General features: G+C 45.6%; 1 protein-coding gene across 1 annotated transcript in view; it reads left to right on the forward strand.

Moving 5' to 3' along the window:
• LOC146007108 (fer-1-like protein 4) overlaps positions 1-22,723 on the forward strand; it is a 153,557-nt gene that overhangs the window by 91,755 nt on the left and 39,079 nt on the right. Inside the window, exons 23-32 of the mRNA XM_083145491.1 lie at positions 507-659; positions 1,810-1,993; positions 5,552-5,676; positions 5,843-5,977; positions 7,128-7,334; positions 9,914-10,027; positions 12,758-12,919; positions 16,658-16,823; positions 17,756-17,847; positions 19,728-19,853. Coding sequence (XP_083001617.1) covers positions 507-659; positions 1,810-1,993; positions 5,552-5,676; positions 5,843-5,977; positions 7,128-7,334; positions 9,914-10,027; positions 12,758-12,919; positions 16,658-16,823; positions 17,756-17,847; positions 19,728-19,853 — 1,464 coding nt within the window. The remainder of the gene's footprint in view (positions 1-506; positions 660-1,809; positions 1,994-5,551; positions 5,677-5,842; positions 5,978-7,127; positions 7,335-9,913; positions 10,028-12,757; positions 12,920-16,657; positions 16,824-17,755; positions 17,848-19,727; positions 19,854-22,723) is intronic.

Raw genomic sequence — 22,723 nt, forward strand, 5'->3', positions numbered from 1 at the left:
ACACAACCCACTCTGTATTGGAGTCTATAGGAGCTGGGCTGCAGGTACCTGGCTGGATTGGCCAGTCTTTCTTTTCCTGCTGACCATGGCGAGAGGCTGCTGTTCTGGCATGGTTACAGCAGGCTGAGTGGCAGATATCATGTCTTCTGGGGAACCTCTGGCCATGTCCTCAGCAAGTGCCCCATTCATGCAGGATCCACTGGCACTGAACGTGTTCTCTGTGGGCACGGTGCCATGCTCCTGGTACATGGCTCCATTGCTCTTTATCTCTGAGATCGGCACATCCTCAATGTACCCCATTCAATGCACACTGTCCGCCCAGAACAAGCCCCAGGTGATCAGCTGCAGCACTGCAATAGAGAGGAGGAAGAGGCCGATGTGTAGCAGCAGTGTATTCCCAACCCATAGTATCCCTATAACATTGTATACTGGCACACTTCAAGCACTGCCTGTAAGGCCACGATTAAGCTTGTACAACCACATGCCATGTGTTTTCTATCTTGCAGCCGCAGTGCACAATTCCAGATGTCATCATATGGATGTTCAGCAACAATAAGAGAGTGGCATATGCACGTATTCCGGCCCAGAACATTCTCTACTCTGTGGTAGAGGAGGAGAAGGGGAAGGATTGTGGAAAGATCACCACTATTTACTTCAAGGTGAGAGTATCAGTGGGGAATGGGAAACTGTATGGATCTAACATCTCAGCATAAAAGGAGAAAGCCCCCAATGATCAGATAGAGGTGTTACCAACGTTGTGGTGAACTAGGTGCGTGATATAGGTCACTTCTCAATTTCCTAGTAGCAGCTGCTTATTAGTGGTTATAGCGGACCACTAGAATTAAGTACAACAAGAAAAAACAAACAAAGAAGCAGCACTTGTATATAAACACTAATTACAATGGATTAAATTGGAAAGTATGAAAAAGCTGATGTAATTCAGAGAAACGCATTGATGTTGAGCTCCTAACCACCCTCTACTCGTCACTTCTACTTGGCACGATTCCTGGCAACCTCCTTTTAAAGGAAACAAACTCCAAAAAGGCTACCATTTATGGGCAATTGAAAAGCTTCCCTTGGATCCAAATACACCCAAGGACACCACCTACAAGGTCCTGGTATTCCTCCAGCGGCGATTTACCATCAGTGCACACCTGCAACATAGAGAGGACAATTGGACATATTTAGAAACCCGGCTATTCATCTGTGGTGAGATATTATCAACCATACAAACTATGCCCAAAATACAGCCCTTATAAGAGGACTTCCTAAGCCAGCCAAGCCATAATAGCAAGAGTGAGGGTATTTTATAAGTCAGCATTTCATGTTAAATTGCTCATGATAGTTGCTCATTTTAATGCTTTTACTTTCCGATTTAATCCATTGTAATTAGTATTTATATACAAGCGCTGCTTCTTTGTTTGTTTTTTTCCAATGATCCGATAGTCAGATTCAGATTAGTCATAAATCAACATAGAGCAGGAAAAGTTATAATGAATAAACCATAAATATATCCAAATTAAAACTAATATGTCCAAATGATCCAGGACAACCCACTTATGTTACGGTTTCTCTAATTGGTAGTAATAGTTTAGCCAATGAGACTAGTCAAGAGAATGCCAATATGCAGCGCTTGACCTTGTCATGGCTCATGACAAATCCCTTGCAACAACTTTGAAAACAGGAAATCGTTGCATCACAAATCGTAAATGGACCTCTAAGTATTACGGATGATCTCAGGGACAGTTGTTTTTTTCAAAGGAAATACATTTTGAAACTGAAGGTAACATCTACCTCCTCTATGCTTAGATCCCAGGATCATACAATGGGGAAATCTTTGCTAAAGCAGAAATGTATATGTGGCTTGGAGTAACTAAGTATGCCAAGAACAGCACAGCAGACCTGCCAGTGGATTATATGCCCATGTATGAGTCAAATGGAGAACTGGTGGAATTTCCTAACAGCAACCCACCAGCTATGCTTAAGAGGGATGGTGAGTAACTAAATTCTGTGTAATCCTGATTATTATTATTATTCAATTTTATTTATAAGGTCTCACAAGGGGTTTGCAGCGCCTTATAAGTAGAATCTAATTGGTTGCTATGGGCAACATCCCATGTTCAAAAGAACATTTCATCCCCATAGAGCAGGCATGTCCAAACTGTGACCCTCCAGCTGTTTTGAAACTACACATCCCAGCATGCTTTGCAATAGTTTTAGCATTCCCTAATAGCAAAACTGTGACAAGTCATGATGGGAATTGTAGTTTCACAACAACTGGAGGACCATAGTTTGGACATGCCTGCCATAGAGAGTAGTGGAGTTTGAAAGGGCCTTGTATGTGAGGGTGAGGCATTTGAAGAAGATTCTGTAGGACAGGAGTGCACTTTTACAAGGCAACCTAGGTGCCTTGTGTAATGTCATGACATCACATGGACTTGCCCGTACTCCCAAAGTGTGGGCAATCACTGTACTTTAAATGTGGCACAGGTATTAAGCCTTCTTCCAAAAGAGACTGATTCAGACTTGTACGGAATGTCAATTATCACCCAGCTGAGAAGTTATCATTATAAAGTACCATGGTACTCTATAATGATAGCTGCGATCAGTAGCAAAAATATAGGGCTATGCATTGTTTGAGGAGGGCCCCAAACCAGTATCTTGCCTTTGGCTCCATGAGGTCTTAATCCGACCCTGCTGTAGGAGAATGGGAGCCAGTGTAGATTTTCTTGAAGGGATGTGGCAGATGTGGAGTGGTAGGAGAGGAAGATAAGTCTAGTTGTAGAGTTGAGAACAGATTGGATGGGAGCGTGGGAAGCCAGTGAGGAGCATGTTACAATAGTCCAGGGGTGGCAAACCGGTCAGAGGTAAAGAGCCGAAAAATATCGGTAGTCAAGCTGAAGAGCTGACATCATGCATGCACCAAAAAAAGGGGCGTAGTCTATTTTGACCCCTTGGGTGGGAGTGATACAAATATGCCTCCAATAGTGCAGTGCCATATATACATATGCCCCCAATAGTGCCAGATACACATATGCCCCCCACGGTGCCAGGTATGCACCACATGGTGCCGGGTATGCCCCCACAGTGCCAAAAAGCTGGTATGCCCCCACAGTGCCACAAACTGCTATGCCCCCACAGTGCCACAAACTGCTATGCCCCCACAGTGCCACAAACTGCTATGCCCCCACAGTGCAAATTTCCCAGCAGCAGCACTCACCGTTGTTGCTGCTGCTGCCAGTCTGGTTCCCCTGCAGTCCTCCTGTTATGTCACCGATGGGAGGAGAGCACAGCACACCGCGCGTCTCCTTGCCCCTCACTTCCCTGTGACTGGGCCGCCCACCAATCAAAGCTCGCTGGCCGGCTCCTGATTGGCTGCTGGCCCATGAGCTCTGATTGGCGGACGGCCCCGTCACAAGGATGCACAGTAAGTGGTAGGAGAGATGCGCGATGTGCGCTCTCCTCCCCTCAGAAGGAGAAGGGATTCAGGGAACCGGCAGCAGGGGGGACTGGGACAGACGGTGGGCGGCGGGCAGCAGTGGGAGCAGGAGCCGCACTTTACAAGGGGAAGAGCCGCATGAGGCTCAAGAGCCACAGGTTGGCCACCACTGCAATTGTCGATCTGCCAGATGACCAGTGAGTGAATAATAGACTTAGTCACACTCTGGGAGAAGAACAGCCTGATACAAGCGACAACGCTACACAGCTTGTATACTTTTATATAGCTGCTGGCTTGTTTTCACAAATCCCTTTGATTGTAATGTGGCATTTACAGCATTGCAATTTAGAGGCAAAACTAGTTTAATAGCTATAGACTTAAGTGGGGTATACTGTATTACTATCTTATAACTACTTCTTGATTCATTGCTCTTATTCATGTGACTCATACCGTAGCATATCCTAAAACACTTTGTATTCACTATTTATTCTTCATAAATCTGGTAATAAAGTTTATGGATTTTAATATAAACTATTTTCTTTCTTAACAAAAAAATAACTTCTTCCTGTGCAAATAGTAACTCCCCTGTAGACACTTCTTCTAAGACACATATCTTACAACTGTATCAGCAGTGACATGCTAAATATACTACAATTGATATCAGCATTTACTACAATCAGAATCGTTCACTCAGCTCTTACATTTTCTGCACGTTCCTCCACCTTGATGACCTATCTGAGAAGTATCAGTGTGTTTGCACCTGATAACCAAATATCGGTTTAGGTGTGTAAAAAAAGAAAGAAACAACAATGCCATATGGATGCGGTCATTAGGTAGACAGTCAAAAGATCTACTCATGATAAAGGTTGACATGCATTAGGTGGACATGGTCCAAAGGTCGACGTAAGCAAAAGATTGACTTTGAAAAGGTTGACATGAGTTTTTCACTATTTAAAAAAAAAAAAGGACTTGTTCATACTTTTCCATCCCGATGGACACGGAGGGGGAATATGAATATAATAGTGTTCTGAGCACAGGAAGACACCATGCACGTGGGCAAGCGGGATGCTCCAATAGGATGTGGTTAAGCACAAGTGCTTTGGGTTTAAATGAACATTATTCTTCAGTATGCCTCACACTTCTGAAGAAGGACGTTACCGTCCGAAATGCATTAAGTGAGGCATACACTTAGAACTTCTTTGGCTGGACTGCTACCCACCCTGCCTGGACTGATAGAGGACTGGGATACCGGTGCCCGGAATCTCCTAACATTTGGACATCCAGTTCCTGGTTGGAGGGGAGGAAAATTCTGCAGCAGCTTTGCCATAAGGACCCTGTTTTAAATGCGATTTTAATCATCAATATTGTGAGTCTCCTGTGTCAAATAAAACTCTTTGTTACCCCCTGGATACTACGCAATGATCGTTTTGTATTGATATACCCTTATTCCAATTCCCCACTCAAACGTGGGAGAAAGGGTATATCATTTCTTGTTGTTTTAGGTATTCATCATCCATTGAAACACATCTGGATTGCTGTTTCATAACAGATATGTATTTTTACAATTAATCACACAGTTAGCGCTAAGTGGTGTCACCATTTCTTGTATATTAGTTGCAAAACTACTGTAAGGCAGCCCCAGCTGCCGCTTGGGGGGAGCAAGCCACAGTGGGGTCTGTGTGGGCACCGGCACCCGCTCGACGCACTGATATGCTGCTGCCTGTCACTGCCCACTGGCTGAGCACTGGAGGCGAGTCAGCCGCAGCGCGGGTGTGGCCATGGCAGAGATGACAAATCCCTCCACTGATTCAATTGACTGTACACAGAGCCGGCTATTGGCTCCTGTGTACAGGATGGGCGGACGGATGGACATGCTAGGGCGGCCTGGGATGCGTCAGAGCCAAGGGAAGCAGCAGTGTCTGATCTCTCTTCCTCTATCCTGCTTTAGTTTCTCCGTTATGCGTGTGATGTCATCACGTCACATGCTGGGGAAACCCTCTGGAGAGGATTCCGGGGGGGAGGGGGACGCCACAAATGTTTTGGCAGGGGAGAGCAATATTTATAGTTACGCCACTGCCATATGTACTAAACATGTCTTCCTTGATTCTGTAGATTACAACTACTTTCAGCTAAGAGCTCATATGTACCAGGCTCGTAGCATCCTACCTGCCGATGACAATGGCCTGTCTGATCCATTTGCTACAGTCATATTTAGTAACTTTTGCCAGTCTACTAAGGTAAGAGATATAGCCATGATCACCATGGCAATAAATAACGGTTTATTGTGTCTGAACTCAAAAGCCAAAAATAGTATTTTATTCAGCCTACTGTATGTTTTTTGCTATAGATTATAAATGTACAGTTGTGTATAAATAAAGCCATGTGGCATGATTTCATCTTCAGGTCATTAATGAGACTCTTGCTCCAATGTGGAATGAACTACTGATCTATGACAATCTCCTCCTGGATGGGAATAAGGAAGACTTGAAGAATGATCCACCACTGATCATTATAAATATCTTTGATCAGGATAAATTTGTAAGTATAATATTTATACTACATTCTGTCATGCTCGAATGCAAACTTTTGTTACATGTTGCTTTGCTGTTTTCATCAAAAAAAGAGAACAATTGCCTCTAAGAAATATGACAGGTCTATATACAATTAAGGAGGGTATGCAATTACACATGATCAGTGAATGTGGGTAATTGCTTTGCTGTAGCTCTATTCAATTATTCCCGATAAGCCACAGCTCATGCCTACGACAGTTGAAACAAATCCCCAAGAACAGCTCTGTTTTTGAGCGAAAACACACACGTTTCACTGACTTGTATGTTATCAGTAGATAAGGTATTTGTTTCTGGTGGCCAAATCAGAAAACCTGTAAAAAAAAAAAAAAATTCTCCCAATGCTTATTTTCTTTAAAATGAATTCCCTCTTAATGTATTCTAATAATAACGAATGTTTGTTATATTTGTATACACGTATTCATACACCAGACACAAGCTTCACCACAACTTGGAGAATAGTACTTTAATAAAAATTTTATAAATCAAGACATTCTTAAGCCATTCTCATATTGCAGATTTAACAACAAAAGATAACCTTTTTAGCCACTGTTACTATTCTTAAATGGTGATCCAACCAATCAGCTCACAACTGTCATTTACAAAAAAGAAAAACCTGATAGGTTGGGGCACCATTTAAGATTGGGAAATAGTATGACATGTGAAATCTGCCCCTAGGCTTTTTGAATTTCTCCAAATTCACTGTCACTATGTAGAATATTTAGCACCCACTGGAGCATGTATTAGTCTGACCTATTTTGAAATCAGGTCTCTCAATATTCCTTATAAGGGAAAGGTTTCATGTTTGTCATTTCAATTTGGAATAGGAGGGATTTAGGACTACTGGTAGAAGATATTATATAAATTGGTCTACAGGCCAATATCTGTCCTGATAGAGTATTCTTTTGAAACTGGGTGCTAAGCCTTTTGAGCTAAGTTGTTTAATTTTGCATACTTAAAAATTTCTCAACCTATCTTTTGACAAACACTTACTCAATATAATTTCACCTTTATTAGTGGCTGCTAAGTGTAAAATGTGGAAGCCAGAAGGAAACAATGACAAGATATTTTTATGTCATGATCACATTTTTGTAATACATTTGTGTTCCAACACATTGTAGGGGTCACCTGACTTTCTGGGACGTGCATTTGCCACCCCCATTGTGACATTGCTTAATGAAAATGAAAATGAAAATGATGAGGAAGATCCCAAATATGTCCAGCCAACCCTGCAATTCTTTGACATCCTCAAAGGCAATGTGCCAGGCGGGGAGCTCATTGCTGCATTTGAACTGATAGAACTGGAGAACAAAACGTATATGAAAGAGGTGAGTTGGTCAGGGGCTAACACAGGATTTCTTTAGGGGCTTTCCAAACCCTTTGGTACTTGTGTATTTGCAGGGCGCCCACTAAGCTATTTGCTTAGTGGGCTATTCTGCGTAGTGAAATCGCATCGCATGGCACATTTTTGTGCTGTGCAATGCGATCTCACTAGTTAATTTATTCACTGCACCCTGGCAGTGGATCACATGCTATTTTGCGTGCGATGCGATTTAGCACAACACCCCCAGTGTACATGTCTATGCGATGCATTGGTATTTAGCACCCCCCGACTATCCACGTCACCCCAATGCGTGGCAAGCCCCTAGAGGGGACGTGGTTACGCGTCCTCCCGAACTTTTCATAATCCCACTATCCACGTCGGCGTGGAGTTGATTTTATAAAGTGTGGTGAGCGCAGAGAGCCACCGAGTCCGAAGTGTGGCGTTGCTGCGCTCGCCACACTTTATAAAATCAACCCCACGCCGACATGGATAGTGGGGGTATGAAAAGGTCGGGAGGATGGGTAACCGCGTCCGCTCAACACACTTCGGGGTGACGTGGATAGTGGGGGTGTTCAAAATAGCACGCGATAAAATCGCATGGGTGCTTTTAAAATGAAGTACCATCACATCTCATCACATGGGTGCTTATACAATGAAAAATCGCATCTCACCGCAAATGGCATGCGATGCGTTCCGCGAGCAGGGGTGCACTAAAAATGACCTAAGGAGGCTCCTTCAGTGTCCACAGGTCCGGCTCGCACACTGCACAGTGCAGCCTGCAGAGCATCGAGCCACTCTGTGTCCTGGGCTCGGCGCTCTGCAGGCTGCACTGTGTATTGTGCGTGTATGGCCAGGTGAGAGTGGCTGGGTTCGGGGGTCTGTGGGCAGTTGCCCGGACCCCCAAGAGCCCGGGACAGCTGTACCCAGGGCACCCCCCTGTCGGCGGCCCTGGTTGGCAGTATTGGATTTCTATATCTATCTATATATCTATCTATATATATATCTATATATATGAGATAAAGCTGGCACTCGCACACTCCAATCCTTTCAACTTGCTGAGGGTGCCTCCTTAGGACTGCGGCTATAGCCCAAAATGCAGGTGGGTTTAGAAAAGTAGCACTCCTCAGACTTCTTAATCAGTAAAACGGTCCTTTATTAGGATAGCCCAACGGTGTTTCGGGGAGCACCCCCGTCTTCAGGGACTTCTTGTCCCTGAAGACGGGGGTGCTCCCCAAAACGCTGTTGGGCTATCCTAATAAAGGACCGTTTTACTGATTAAGAAGTCTGAGGAGTGCTACTTTTCTAAACCCACCTGTGTGTGTATATATATATATATATATATATATATATATATGTCACTCCAATGAAGGACAAATGAGCCAGGGTGCTGCACTCCAAGAAAGTGCCACTGTTCCTACCACATCTATGGTGGCTGCAGACATGTGAATCGTGTACCAACGTTTCAGGGTTAATCTGTTCTTACCTTGATAACGGATTAAACCCCAAAACTTTTTTTTATATTATGCGAATTAGAGATGTTACTTCAGTGCTGATTTGTTGCCATTGGCCTCTGGCTCACTTCTCCTCCATTATCACTGCTTCATACATCTACCCCTCAGTGTCAAGTATTTAATGGCATACATGCAGCAAACCAACTTCACAGCAAATAATCTTCACATGAAAATAAACAAATTTTCCTACCCAGCTCTATGCGTGGTGTCTCAATGTCCCAGGGCACTGACAGTCATATACTTCAGAGAGCCACCGAGTACGAAGAACTGGCCACTATTTGGCATCAGCACCCTGAGCAGCAGATTGAGTAGGGTTTAAATCCTTGCTAGTGCAATCAGACCAATTCCCAGCTGTGGCTGTGAAGGTCCGAAATCCTGGACCAGCACCATGTGCTTGAGAGCACGCCTCAGAGACCCTATCCTGGCTTTGCACTGATCCAGGCTCTCTAACCTGGCTTCAAAGCACTTTCTCTGAGGCTGGACGGCTTTTCTTTAAGTCTCTACAAGGAAGTTGTGACCAGGGATACTTCTCTGGTGAAACTAAAACCTGTATCACCGCCATATGTGCATATTTTTTATACATACATGTTACAAATTCAAGGTTGCCTGATGACTCAACGACAGTTAGGATCCCGGCGGTCACAATGCAGGCACCGAAATTCCGACTGTTCAGCTGCCCGACAGTCACGATCCTGACCAACAGGGACTATTCTCCCTCATGCGGGTCCACGACCCCCACAGAGGGAGAAAAGAACCTGTGGCAGGTGAAGCGAGCCTGCAAGGGGCTTTCTTGCGCTACCCAGCTGGGATTCCGATGTTGGTATACTGACCATCGGGATCCCGACTGTCGGCGAGTCATACCAAACCCAAATACAAAAGCAGATAATATAGTATGAGTAGTATATCATATTTCAATTTGCAATTTCCTGAGAAAATAAAGCTAATTACAGTTTCATCATACTGATTTGTATTTGTTTGTTTTTTTTAATTATAACTTCAATGTGCTGTTTGTTTATTTACACCTGAAGTGCCATACAATTAATTTTCCCCCCATTTTATTGTATTTCTTTAGCCAGCCCTACCAGAATATATTAAGCCTAAAGAACCTGAATTCATGGATGACAAATTTGAACGTTTCATTATTCCCGAAGGAATTCGTCCAGTCCTTAAGGAATTTAGAATAGAGGTAAATGTATTATTGTTATTGTTAGTGGGGGGTTGGAGGGGGGTGGTTCATCCCAGTCACCAAAAGGCAAGTTGTAGTTTGGTGCCTATATGTGTATATAGGTCAACTTGAGAATTTAATTGCACTGCATGTGCATTGAGCACCCATAGGTGCCACTGTGTACCTGCACACATTAAAGATGCCTCTGCAAAGTAATTGACAGGAAGTAGTTGTTCAGAGGTAGATTCATTATATGGCGATCAGTGGAATCTGCGCTATCCCCCTGATCTATCACACCCGCCGAGCGTTTACTCTAACACCGGTGGTGTGGGGCAGGAGGCATAGCGCAGGGGCGATATTTTGAACTGCGCCCCTGTCTCCTGCCAGATTTATGAACGGTCAGCATCGCTGACCGTTCCGCCGCCTGCAGCTGTCCACTTCGCCAGCTGCAGGCGGCGATGCCCTATACCTAACAGCAGGGACAGCTCTGTCCCTGCTGCTGGCTCTGAGCTGCGCTGGGATCTCGCGAGACTTGCGAGATCCCACGCATGCGCAGTGAGCCGGCCGGGGGGGGGGGGGGTGGGAGGGGGGGGGGGAGGAGACGGCGCATCAGTATTAACTGATGCGCTGTCTCCAGGAGGGACATCGCCGGAGGGGGGAGTTAGTGCTCCCCCACCCCGGCGGCAAGATCTTAATAGTTCTTGTCGGTGTCCCCTCCTGCTTCGCCTCGCTAATGAGGCGAAGCAGGAACTGTTATAGCGGCGCGATAGGCGCCGCTATAATAAATCTACCCCTCAGGGTGTTAGCATGGTGTTGGCTGGGAGTGGTTGTTAAAAAGCAGACATGGCGGGTGAAATGTAACAGGATGAGAGATTCACAAAGTGAGAGATTTGGTAAGAAATCTTGTTTTTTTTTAAAGTGGCATTTACACTGCAAAATCAAACTGGGTTTGCAGTGCAAATGATTGCCGCTTTAAAAAACTGGAGATGTCTTACCAAATCTATCACTTTCTGAATCTCTCATCCTATTACATTTCACCCAGTATATCTGTTCTCGGGGAGTGTCTTAGGGAAAGATGTAATAGGGTGCGATTTTTTTTAGACCCCTAAAAAAAAAAAAATCGCACTTGTCATATGTGCGGTTTTCGGACAAATGGTACAACTTTATTAACATACTGTACATGCACACAGGAAAACACACAATCAATCACACATACAGATGGGTCTTGTCCCATCTTGGCAGGGGATGGCGCTGGCGTCGCCAGCCGCCATCCCCCGCCAGCGCCATGGCGATGGTGAGAAGGGGACGCGCGCGCACGAGAGGCGCGCGCGTCCCCTTCCGACGGCGCTTCCATCCGTTCCCCCGGGTCCCCGCCGGCTTGCCGGCGGTAACCCGGGGTCCCCGCCGCCTGCCCGCATCCCCCCCTAACCCCCCCTAACCCTGTCCGACTCCCTGAGGCGGAGACGGACAGGGTTTCCGTCGCGCTGGCGACGGAGACTGAGACGCGCGTGCGCGTGAGACGCACGCGCGTCTCAGTGCATTCGCTGGCGTGGCTGCTGGCGGGTCGCCAGCGCAGACGCCATGGCGACCCGCCAGCAAGGATGGGACAAGACCCATCTGTACTCACCATGCCCGGTTCCCACGCTGGATCAGTCAGATTCTCCGGTAGAGGGTTCCAGTTAAAAAAATAAAAAAAATGTAGGGCCGTATCCCCCGGACTAGAGGAGCCACTTAACTGGCCTCTCCTCTGACCCCCAAGGGAATCCAAGTGAGGTGTGTCACGGGAATCCCAATGATGTCCGTCACTGGGACTCCACTATACCCATCTGGACTCAGCTCAGACCTGATTGGATGATTGGATTCAATGGAGATGCCTACATCCAGTCAGGGTTGACCTCCTCTGGAGTTTAGCCCTGATTGGCTTAGGGAAGTCCTAGTAACGGAATCATCCTGTACTCTGCAGCACTGCCAACTCCCTATTTTAAACAGGAGACGGCTGCTGCAAGCTAATGCCACACTGCAGCACCCATCTTCTGATAATTTGGAGGTGTGCCACACCTGGAAGAGTGATACTTATGTTGCCAATGTATGCAAGCAGGTACAATGGTGAGGGGTGCCGGACGGGGTCCTGACAGTCGGGATCCCGACAGGCATTCACCCGACGTTGGGATCCCGACTGTCAAAACTCCGACAGCCGGGTTCCCGGTGGCCGTCGGCTATTTTCTCTCGTGGGGGTCCACGACCTCCATAGAGGGAGAATAGAATAGGCGGCGAGCATAGCGAGCCCGCAAGGGGCTTTGTTGCGCTCGCCATGCTGTCTGGGTCCGGCCAGTCGGGATCCCGACGTAGGGAAAATGACTGTCGGGATCCCGACTGTCGGACCCCTATGCCACACCCATGCTGAGTTATCTGCAACTAAACTGCATCTATAGTTACAGCTGAAGGGGAGTAACAAGGATTCACACCTAGGTTAAATGTATTGAGGGCATACTGATGCAACTACAGGCTATGTAGAGTTGAGCATATGCTAAAATACACCTGTTTTCAGGCATCAAGGATAGGGCTCGTGCAATGGCGTGTTGATAATGATGTATAAAATACTCTAGTAGATAAAAATAAAAATGTTATTCCCTGTGAGAGAAGCACATTACCAAAACATGAAAATTGATCTGCCAATGAAATAGTTTTAAAAGTATCATATTCAGATGTAAGTACATTCAGATATTTCACATGTGAACATGTATATTTTAGGTTCTTTTTTGGGGCCTGCGGGATCTAAAGCGATTAAACTTATTTGAAGTGAACCAACCTCAGGTGCAGATTGAATGTGCGGGGAAAAAGGTGGAATCTGAAGTCATCTTGAGTTATAAGGAATTTTCTAACTTCACAGAGTTGGTGAAATGCATCGATGTGGTGAGTACAGGAGCAGAGAAAAGTTATTTATACAGTACATTATGTACTGTAACAGAGATTATTAGGACATAGGAAAATGAAACTGCTGATGAACAACAAGATTATATTAAAGCACATTTAAAAAAGATGATATTCTTAACATTTTACAAGTTATGCAGAGTTATAATATGAGATATTTGGTAATTGTTTCCTAGCACGGCGCCCGCAATTTTGATTGTATTGATCGTGGGTGCAAAAATCGCATCGCATTCAACCAAATTGCATGCGATGCTCGCGATTTTTACATTGCAATCAATGTAAAATGGTCCCTGAGCCCCAATTTTACATTGATTCCAATGTAAGAACACCCAAATTTAAAAGCAACCCCCCCCCCCCTCATGGTTTAAATGGCCCCCCATTGATAACGCCACCCCACTATGGACGCCAACCCGAAGCGTGGCGAGCGCAGCGAGCCCATGAGGGGCGGCGGTACGCGTCCTCCAACCTTTTCATACCCACACTATCCACGTCGGCGTGGAGTTGATTTTATAAAGTGCCCGAAGCGGGCATACACGTCCCCTCGCGGGGCTTGCTGTGCTCGCCAAGATTCGGGCTCGGTGGCTCTCTGCGCTCGCCACACTTTATAGAATTCAACTCCACGCCGACGTGGATAGTGGGGGTATGAAAAGGTCGGAGGACGCGTACCGCCGCCACCTGCAGGATCGCTGCGTTCGCCACTCTTCGGGTTCACGTCAATAGTGGGGTGGCGTTAACAATGGGGAGGCATTTAACATAGTTGAAAAACAATAGGGAGCATATACAATGAGAAATTGGGCACATTGGCCCATTTCCCATTGTTCCCTATGGAAAATCACGTTGACCGCGTTGATCGCATTGCATGCCATTATAATGGCATGCGATGGACGCGATCAACGCGATTTTAACATTGAAAGCTCATTTAACATTGAGCCCTATGTAAAATCGCGTTGATCGCGTCGGTCGCATCTCATGCCATTATAATGGCATGCGATGGACGCGATCAACGCGATTTTCTTAATGCCAGCAATTAAGCCCGGTAATTAAAAGAAAATCGCGTCCATCGTATCGCATTGATCGCAATCAAGTACGATGGGCGCCATGCTAGGAAACAAGTACCAGATATTTAAATGAGATGAATCAGAATAAAGTACTTGCTATAAGCTACCTTACTATGGGCCTGATTCTGAGTTTAGAATAAAGTAAAAAATATCATCTGTGTATATTGGTAAAATCTGGGCTGTACAGTGGTGCAGCTGAATACGGATGACTGATTGAAATTAATAAATGCCGTGGGGTCTCCCCAACGAGCACAACCAGTCCTGGGCTCTTTGAGCTGGTCCTTATTTCCAGAATACAGGGGAGCAAATGATTGGAGGTCTAAATCAAACCAATGTTTGGTGTGAACACCTTTTGCATCAATTCTTCTCTGTACACTTGCACACAGTTTTTGAAGGATCTCAGCAAGGAGGTTTTTCCAAACATATTGGAAAACTATCCACAGATGTTGTGTGGATGAAGGCTTGCCAAAATCCTTATGTACCTTTATGATGTTGAGATCAGGGCTCTGTGGGGGCATATAACTTCAAGAACTCATTGCTCTCCTTTACACTGAATCATAGGTGTTTCTGTAATGAGTGCAGTGTTTGTGGTGCACACGGCCCAGGGGAGATCACACAACCACACATATTGCACCTGTGTTTTAATATTCACCTCTCCTGAGTCCTGAAAAAATTGGCTCCAAAATGGCCACCGCGCATGTGCAGTACTGAATTTAGTATCTGGACACGGGGGACACCATGTTGCTGGAGATTACCACATGCGTAGTAGACTCTGGTAGAATGCCAGAGTCTATGGTAATGCAGAGAGGAGAGGGTCCATCCAGATTCTGCAACCATGCCGCCTCCTCTGTTAAAGAGCCCCTTGCTGAAGATAGTTCCTAATGACATTGGTTGTATTTTTGGGGTTGCAGTCCTGCTGCAGAATAAATTTGGAGCCAATCAGATCACTCTCTGATGGTATTGCATGATGGATAATTATCTGCCTGTGTTAATCTAATCCCCAACTCCATTTGCTGAAATGCAGCCCTAACTTGGAAGGAACCTCTACCATGCTTAACTGTTCCCTGTAGACACATTATTGTACCATTCTCCACTAGGCGAACAAACTGCATCAGTAAGATGGTAAACTTTTTTTTTTTACCATCTTACTGATGCACACTTGGCTGCATATGTATATGAATTCTAGCAAACCATGGTCTACATGCAAGGACACTGAAGCTGTCACATGTTAAATTTTAATAATACATATTTAAATGACTATTTTTTTCATTGAATGTCAACCTGAATCATTTTGACATTAGTGCCCTCAGAGATCCCCTCTATTGTTCTAACCTCTATCTCTTGGTCCTGTCTAACAGAGGATCCCTGCTCTAACCTGTTACTAGCAGGGTTTTGGGCCCCTTCCGTTTTATACATCCTCTATGTAACCGTTACATAGGGGGTTATTCTGGCTGATTCGCTTGAATGTGAATTCGCACCCTTGCGAGTCAACCAGAACCCACCCTGCGAATGGTGGTACGCCCGTCCCCCCTCGCAGCGTGTGTTCGCATGCAGGGCCTGCGAATGGATGTTTATCATATCGAATGATTTAGAACGTGCACGCATATCTAAGTGCTCCCACGGGAGGAAGGGTGGGCAGCTGACATCCGGCGATGCCTGCCCCCAGCACTGACATCACGGCCCAGCGTTTACATGGAAACACCCATGAAACACTGGTCGCAACTATCCGCCTCGGCCCCATGCCCCCGGCCGCAGCCTTTGGTGCGTGCATCCAGTGAACAGTCTGTTCGCAATGGCCGCATGTACCAGACGTATGCACATGCGCAGAAATGCAGCTGTGCATGTGCATACGGAAAACATTGGCCCCTGTGCAAACAAACTCTGGCTGTGAACAGACCAGTATATGGTCCACAATGTGCCCCTAATGCCCCAGAACAGTCCTGTCCCTTCCTGTCTGCATTTGACAACTTCTATCCTGAGCTACTTTGCAGATATACCTGCTCAGCTGCTGCTCTCAGCCTCCCACTTCACTGGATTGCTTTGCTGCTATACACAGGGGGTCCATCTCTGCTGCAGCTCTTGTCTGCATGCTAAAACATATGTACATACTATAACATGCAGTGCAGCACTGATCAAAAAGGAGAGTAGTGTCTTTGCTGTCTTGACTTCTGTCCTCTTTTTCTCTGTGTGGGGTCTGGAAGGACAAGGAATGGGGACAATGGAAGAGATGCCCCCTTTAGGCCTGGAGTCTGGCAGCAACTGACCCCATTGCTCCGGGGAGTTTTGCCACTGGTTTGGTGTATTAGACATATTGCAAGTGCAGTTTGAGACCTTCCTTTATATATGATTTATGCAGTTTGCTGGGTTGTTTGGACTTCATTATATTGCACAGTTTAAGCACATGAAAACCTGTTGTGAGTTAGTTAACTGCACTTTTGCAAATGTGCCATTTAGTATTTTGTAGCCGGGAACATTTTTGGATTTCTCAAATAACACAGATAACCTTAGGATCGTCTTAAACTTTCTCTTTATAATGCCAAGCAAAAATGAACATACCGGTCTTAGCTAATGGTTGAACTTGGCATGAATTATAAGTTGTTATCCCATAGTGGCAAAACAAGTAAATAGAACAGTTAACGGACTACTGTTGATGTAATTGCAGGAGCTTCCAGAACAAGTGTACCTACACCCACCTTTGAGCATCTTTGTAGTTGAGAAACGAGCATTTGGCCGTTCTGTCATGGTCGGGTCTGCAGTAGTGGCTAATCTTATGAAGTTTGCTCCAAAGGATCTGGAAGAAAACAAGGATGAAGAAGAAATGAAAAAACGTAAGTTGTGGGGAAAATCTTCTATATTTCTATTTGACATTTGAAATCCGATGCATTTTATGACCTGCCTCCTCGCCAAAGATACACAGACCTATACAACAGTCCAATCACAAGATCATGTTACAGATGCCATCTCCCGGAGTAGATAGTTAGACTCTTCCATCTAGCAACTAGTCAAAATCTCAAACTCTTCTTGTTTACATTGGGCCAGATGTAAGCTTAAAAAGTGATAAATGGAGAGTGATAAAGTGCAAGCCAATCAGCTCCTAACTTCCATGTTTAAAAAATTACAGGGGCTAATTGGTTGGTGGTTTATCACTCTCCATTTTATCACTTTTCAAGGCTTAGTACATCTCTCCCTGTTTATTAACCACTTCAGTGGTAGTCACGTGAAATTTCCGGCTTTCTGGCTTTCAACAGTATTGCTCATTGTGCACCATTACTATAGCTAAAAGTATCAGTATGAAGTAGCTAAATCTATCATTACCACATCCAGCAGTGTGTGCAATACAAAGTATCCAGCTGAATAATAGCCAGAAGAAAGCAAATAAGCAGAAGAAGCAAATAAAATGTGTGCTGAGGCAATTTTACCTTTATGGAAGATTAATATGAAGATGATTTTAGCCTTTCAGAAGAAAGTCTTAGAATGCGTTTATATAATTTTGCTTATATACTCTGCCTCCATGGCAAAATATTCTGAAAACTACTTATTGTATTACTAATTACATTTTTGTAAGACGAGTTTTCATGATCAATTCATTTAAAAAAGCCGCCCTGGGAGGTGTGACATGGTAATAAGGTGTGACGTGGTACCTCTTCTGGTATTTCTACTCATTTGCAATGTGAACACTCCCTCTTCGCGGCTAATAGGATTTGCCCATATGTGCACTGCAATCATTCTTAAATTACAGAAAATCATTTTTATTTTTTAGAAAGAAATCCCTTTCCTAGGCATATACCCAGGCCAGCTATTCTAAATGCGGACCAAGATGAAAAAGACAGAAAGTTCAACCTTCGTAACATGGTAATGGTATATATAATATAATGGTGTAAGGAAGTGCTCATAATTATAGAACATCCCATGAGTGTGCTAAGAGTCATAGAAGCAGGGCCGTCTTTTCGTATGGGCTTAATGGGCACTTGCCCAGGGGCCCCAGGTGTATATGGCCCCCTCCTGATAGCTGAGGATCTCCTTTTTCCAGGGATACCAGAATTTTGAAAATCGGCCCTGGGGAACTGGAGATATCCAACTTCAAAGCAGCAGTCCACATCCGACCTGTTAATTGCAATTCCCAGTCATATTTCTCAGGTTCTCTCTGACTTAGAGTTTTTCTGAGAGTATATTCCAAAAGCAGGGACTCTCCCCTTTCTGTCGACACTAGCGGCTTGTCTCTATCATGCCCAGAACCAGAGATATCAGCCTTCCAGCAGCCGGTCCCTGCTCCAGCTCCAAACGTCTGGTGTAGTTTTATATTTTTGTCAATGGATTGCTCTGGCTCCTGATCTCTGATCCCCAAGTCCCCAGCACCTCCTGAAAGTTGGGACTCTAGGTTGTTATACTAAGAAATCGAAATCTATTTCCAGATAATGGCGATATCTGCAGTCAAACAAGCTGCACTTCCACCGGAAAATGACGAATATTAAGCCCACTCCATTATCCAACCCTCCCCTGCGTATAAAACACCCCCTACCTCCCTGGAAGTCATTTACAAGGGACCCTTCATTCAGCTCAGTGCCCCCTTCCACACGTTAGTGTTCACCCTCCCACCACCTGTGCAGTAAAGGAGTAATTAGCAGAAGTTACTGCTCCAGGTCCTACATGTTGAGTGGAAGATAGAGCACCCCCTGCCACCCGTGGGACATCAAAGCTGTTGCTGATAGCACCCCCCACCCCTAGGAGGGGAGAATGGGTAAGGGCCCCAGTGCATTGCTTTGCCCAGGGGCCCACACTGCTGTTAAGACGGCCCTGCATAGAAGTGCTCCTAATTATAGAGCATCCCATAGAGCAGGGCTGGCCAACACCGACCCTCCAGATGTTAATGAACTACACATCCCAGGATGCTTTGCATTAGTTTTGCTATGTGGCCATGCTGAAACTGATGCAAGGCATGCTGGAATGTGTAGTTCATTAACATCTGGAGGGCCTGTGTTGCCCAGCCCTGCCATAGAGTGTGCTGTGAGTCATAGAAGTTAGATATTATTACAATATTACATTACTAATTTAAATGAATAGTTAGGGGGTTTATTTACTAACATGGGAGTTCTCTTAAATATGGGATGTTGCCCATAACAACCGATCAGACTCTTATTTTAGAGTTCTTATTTATTTGCACCTGCTAGAATATAATAGATAGAATCTGATTGGTTGCCCATAGCAACATCGCATCTTCAATAGAACTCCCATCTTAGTATATAAACTCCTTAGAGCGCAAGCTCTGGTAGCAAATTTCATACAGCCAAATATAAAGAAGGATTACTCTACTCCGTGGTGTGCCACCAGAGGGGCGAATCTGGGACTGTGTTGGGGGAAGGGGTGTGTAGTACCACCCAGACATGTGTCTAAAAAAGCCCCCATACCCTAGTGAGGGCTTTTCACGTGTTTGACATCCCACCCGACCCAATGCACGGTCCTGTGCACATCGGATCGGAGTCAGGAGGTCAGACGGGCTGGAGGACACAGAGAGGCGGGCAGGGGAAGTCAGTGATTGGCTGAGAGCTCTCCCAGCCAATTGCTGATTGGTTGAGAGAGCTCAGGCAATACCTACTCTGCCCCTGCCCCTATCCCTCCCTTCTAGTAGCCTAACCCTCCCCCTGCAGCCCGACCCATATGCCAGTGACAGAGAAATTTTGAATCTACTTACCACTATTATATCTTCTATTCAAATTGTATCTCTGTGTTTTTAGGATCCATTGAAGAATTTTGGAAAAGGTATTACTAAGGAAGAAGAGCTGGAGGAAGAAAGCCCAGACCCTGAGGAGCTGGACTGGTGGTCAAAATACTATGAATCCCTAAGAGAAATATCAACAATTGTATGTTGTGATTAAATGTTTGTATATGGATATTTGTGAAAAGTTGGGGTAGTTTTCTACTTTATGGGGCCTGATTCATATGCGGCAGCAATGCCAGTGCAGCAGTGATCTTTTTTAGTGACAGAACTGTGATGCATCATAAGTGTAGCAGCCAGAAATAAGTAAACAGAGATGCCCACCGAAGTCACTGCAACATGCTCAGCAACTGCATACTCTACTACAACCGCCATGCATGTACAAGTAACATAGACTCCACGAGGGCCTCCATAGTTGCATAGAGTAGCCTCAAGCGCTGTGATAAAGGGATCATGTGTTATGCATATGAGATTGCACTCAGACGCCTAGACATACTCCAACAATGGTCACAACATTCCGGCGTATTTGCAGACACTTCCACCCTTAGTCTATTCTTGCCAATCACTCTGCAACTAATTCCTCACTGTGAGTGACATCACAAAGGTACCTTGGCATTTACAAACTGCAGCCACACTGCATCTGTCAATATTCACAACACCATCCAAGCTACAACCACATCTGAATGAGGCCCATGAAAGGTTGCACACATAGCCAGATTAAGGGGAGGCACAGGGAATATTTTAGCCTGTGCCCTCTGTTTGTCAGATGGCCCCGTGTGTAGAGCACACTGACATCACTTGCTGTCCCTCTTATGTCGCCGCAGAGTCAAGTAGCCAGAATGCGAACAGGACAGTACAGGCAGAGACACAGGAGTATCAGGTTTCATGAACTACTGATGGAGCTTCCTGACCACAGGGGAGATAGGTGGGGGATAGAGCTGTAAGAGACCCAAGGTTCCCAGCATCTGCTCTTCCCCATCTGTGTTCTGTGTAATCTTTATTTAATGAGAACATTCAGGTCTAATAAGTGGTACATTTACTAAAACTTTTAAAAATGTCTACTAGTCAGTCTATAATTTTTAGGATGCACAGGAGAATTGATTGACTGAATATGATTGGTTGCTATGGGCAACTTCATCACTTTTAATTTTTAGAAGCTTGAGTCCTGTCCCAGTGTATAAGTAGTACAGAGGCAGCTGCTATTCTTGCATGTGACAAGATAAATTATAGATTTTAATTTTCTATGTCTTTTTTAAGGTTGATTAAGTTGTTTTTGTTCCACTACAGCAGGGGTGGGGAACCTTTTTTGTGCCAAGGGCCGTTTGTATGGGGAAAAAATCCTTCGGGGGCCATATGTAAAAATTTCTCTTACAAATTGTCCTGCTGCAGCCGTCCCATGCTCCGGCTGCTGTCACTGAATAGGACTGACAGTCTCCGGCTGCTGTTGATTAATAGGAATCTCGTGAGAACTAACGACCTATTGCAAAAATTCCCCTGTACTTGACTCCCGGCAAAGCCGCTGGGCAGGTGGGAGGGCCACTCAGACCGGTTACGGGGGCCGCATACGGCCCCCGGGCCTGAGGTTTCCCACCCCTGCACTACAAGAACACTTTATATAGTAGTTGTATCTCAACTAGGTGGAGCTATGACCAGTATCCAGGCTTTATTACAGTTTTCATTTAAATCTAATATATACCATAATATCACCATTATGTTAAATTTAATATACATGAGCCATACCTCCCCAACAAGACCCATTCCAGAAGGGACAAAATGCTCTGCTCCTGGATTTCCCTCTTAATTTATGATTGCTGTCACCTGTGGTAAAACACCTTTCTAATCCATTAACCCCTTCACGACATTTGACGTATATATACGTCATGGTCGGGAAGTACTTCCCGACCGTTGACGTATATATACGTCATGACTTCTAACTGTCACTGCGTCTAGAGACGCAGTGACAGTTAGGTGATGTCTGCTGTCCCTGACAGCAGACATCCCCCCTCGTCGCCCAGGGGGGGCAGGGGTGCCCCCCCCGGTCGGCGATCGCTGTGATTGGCTGTTCAAATCTGAACAGTCAATCACAGCGTTTCCTGTGTTACCGGCGGCTAAGCCGCTCGGTAACACAGAAAACGGTGGTGATCGGTGCAGCACCGATCACCACCGATGTGCAGCCCCCCCTCCCACCCGCCGGGCACTCACCCGGCAGCTCCGTCAGGTCCCCCGGCTCCCCCGGTGCGCACGCAGCGCTGCCCTCCTCCCCCCTCCCTCCCGCAGCAGCAGCAGCAGCAGCAGCATGATCATGCTGCTAGAAAAGTTAAAATAAATTAAAAGATAAATATTGCAAATGTGTATATATATATATATATATATATATATATATATATATATATATATATATATATATATATACACATACACACACATTATATATATATATATATATATGTGTGTGTGTATATATATATGTATATATACAGATGGGGCCGGGCTCATCTTTGCAGGGGATGGCGATGGCGTCGCCATCGCCATTCCCTGCTCCCGCGCCATCTGTGTGTCGGAAGGGGACGCGCGCGTCCCCTTCCGACGGTGCTGCCCTCGGTCGCCCGGTGCCCACACCGGGCGCCCGCACCCCCCCACAGCCTCCTCGGGTCCCCCCAGCCCCCCTCGAGCGGGAGGCGGACAGTATTGTGTCCGCCTCGCCGCCCGGCCGCCCGGATACTGAGACGCGCGTGCGTGGGGGACGCACGCGCGTCTCAGTCAGATGGCGCGCCGTGTTGCTGGCGGATCGCCAGCAGCATGCTGCTGGCGATTCGCCAGCAAGCATAAGGCCTGCGCTATCTGTATATATATATATATATATATATATACACACACACATATATATATATATATATATATATATATATATGTGTGTGTGTGTGTGTGTGTGTGTGTATACCGCACCGATCACCAACGATCGCCAGCCCCCCCCCCCCCTCCCACCCGGCAGCCCCCCTCCCTCCCACCCACCCG

This window comes from Crinia signifera, chromosome 6 (assembly GCF_055691185.1).
Source record: "Crinia signifera chromosome 6, ASM5569118v1, whole genome shotgun sequence".
Classification (NCBI taxonomy): Eukaryota; Metazoa; Chordata; class Amphibia; order Anura; family Myobatrachidae; genus Crinia; species Crinia signifera.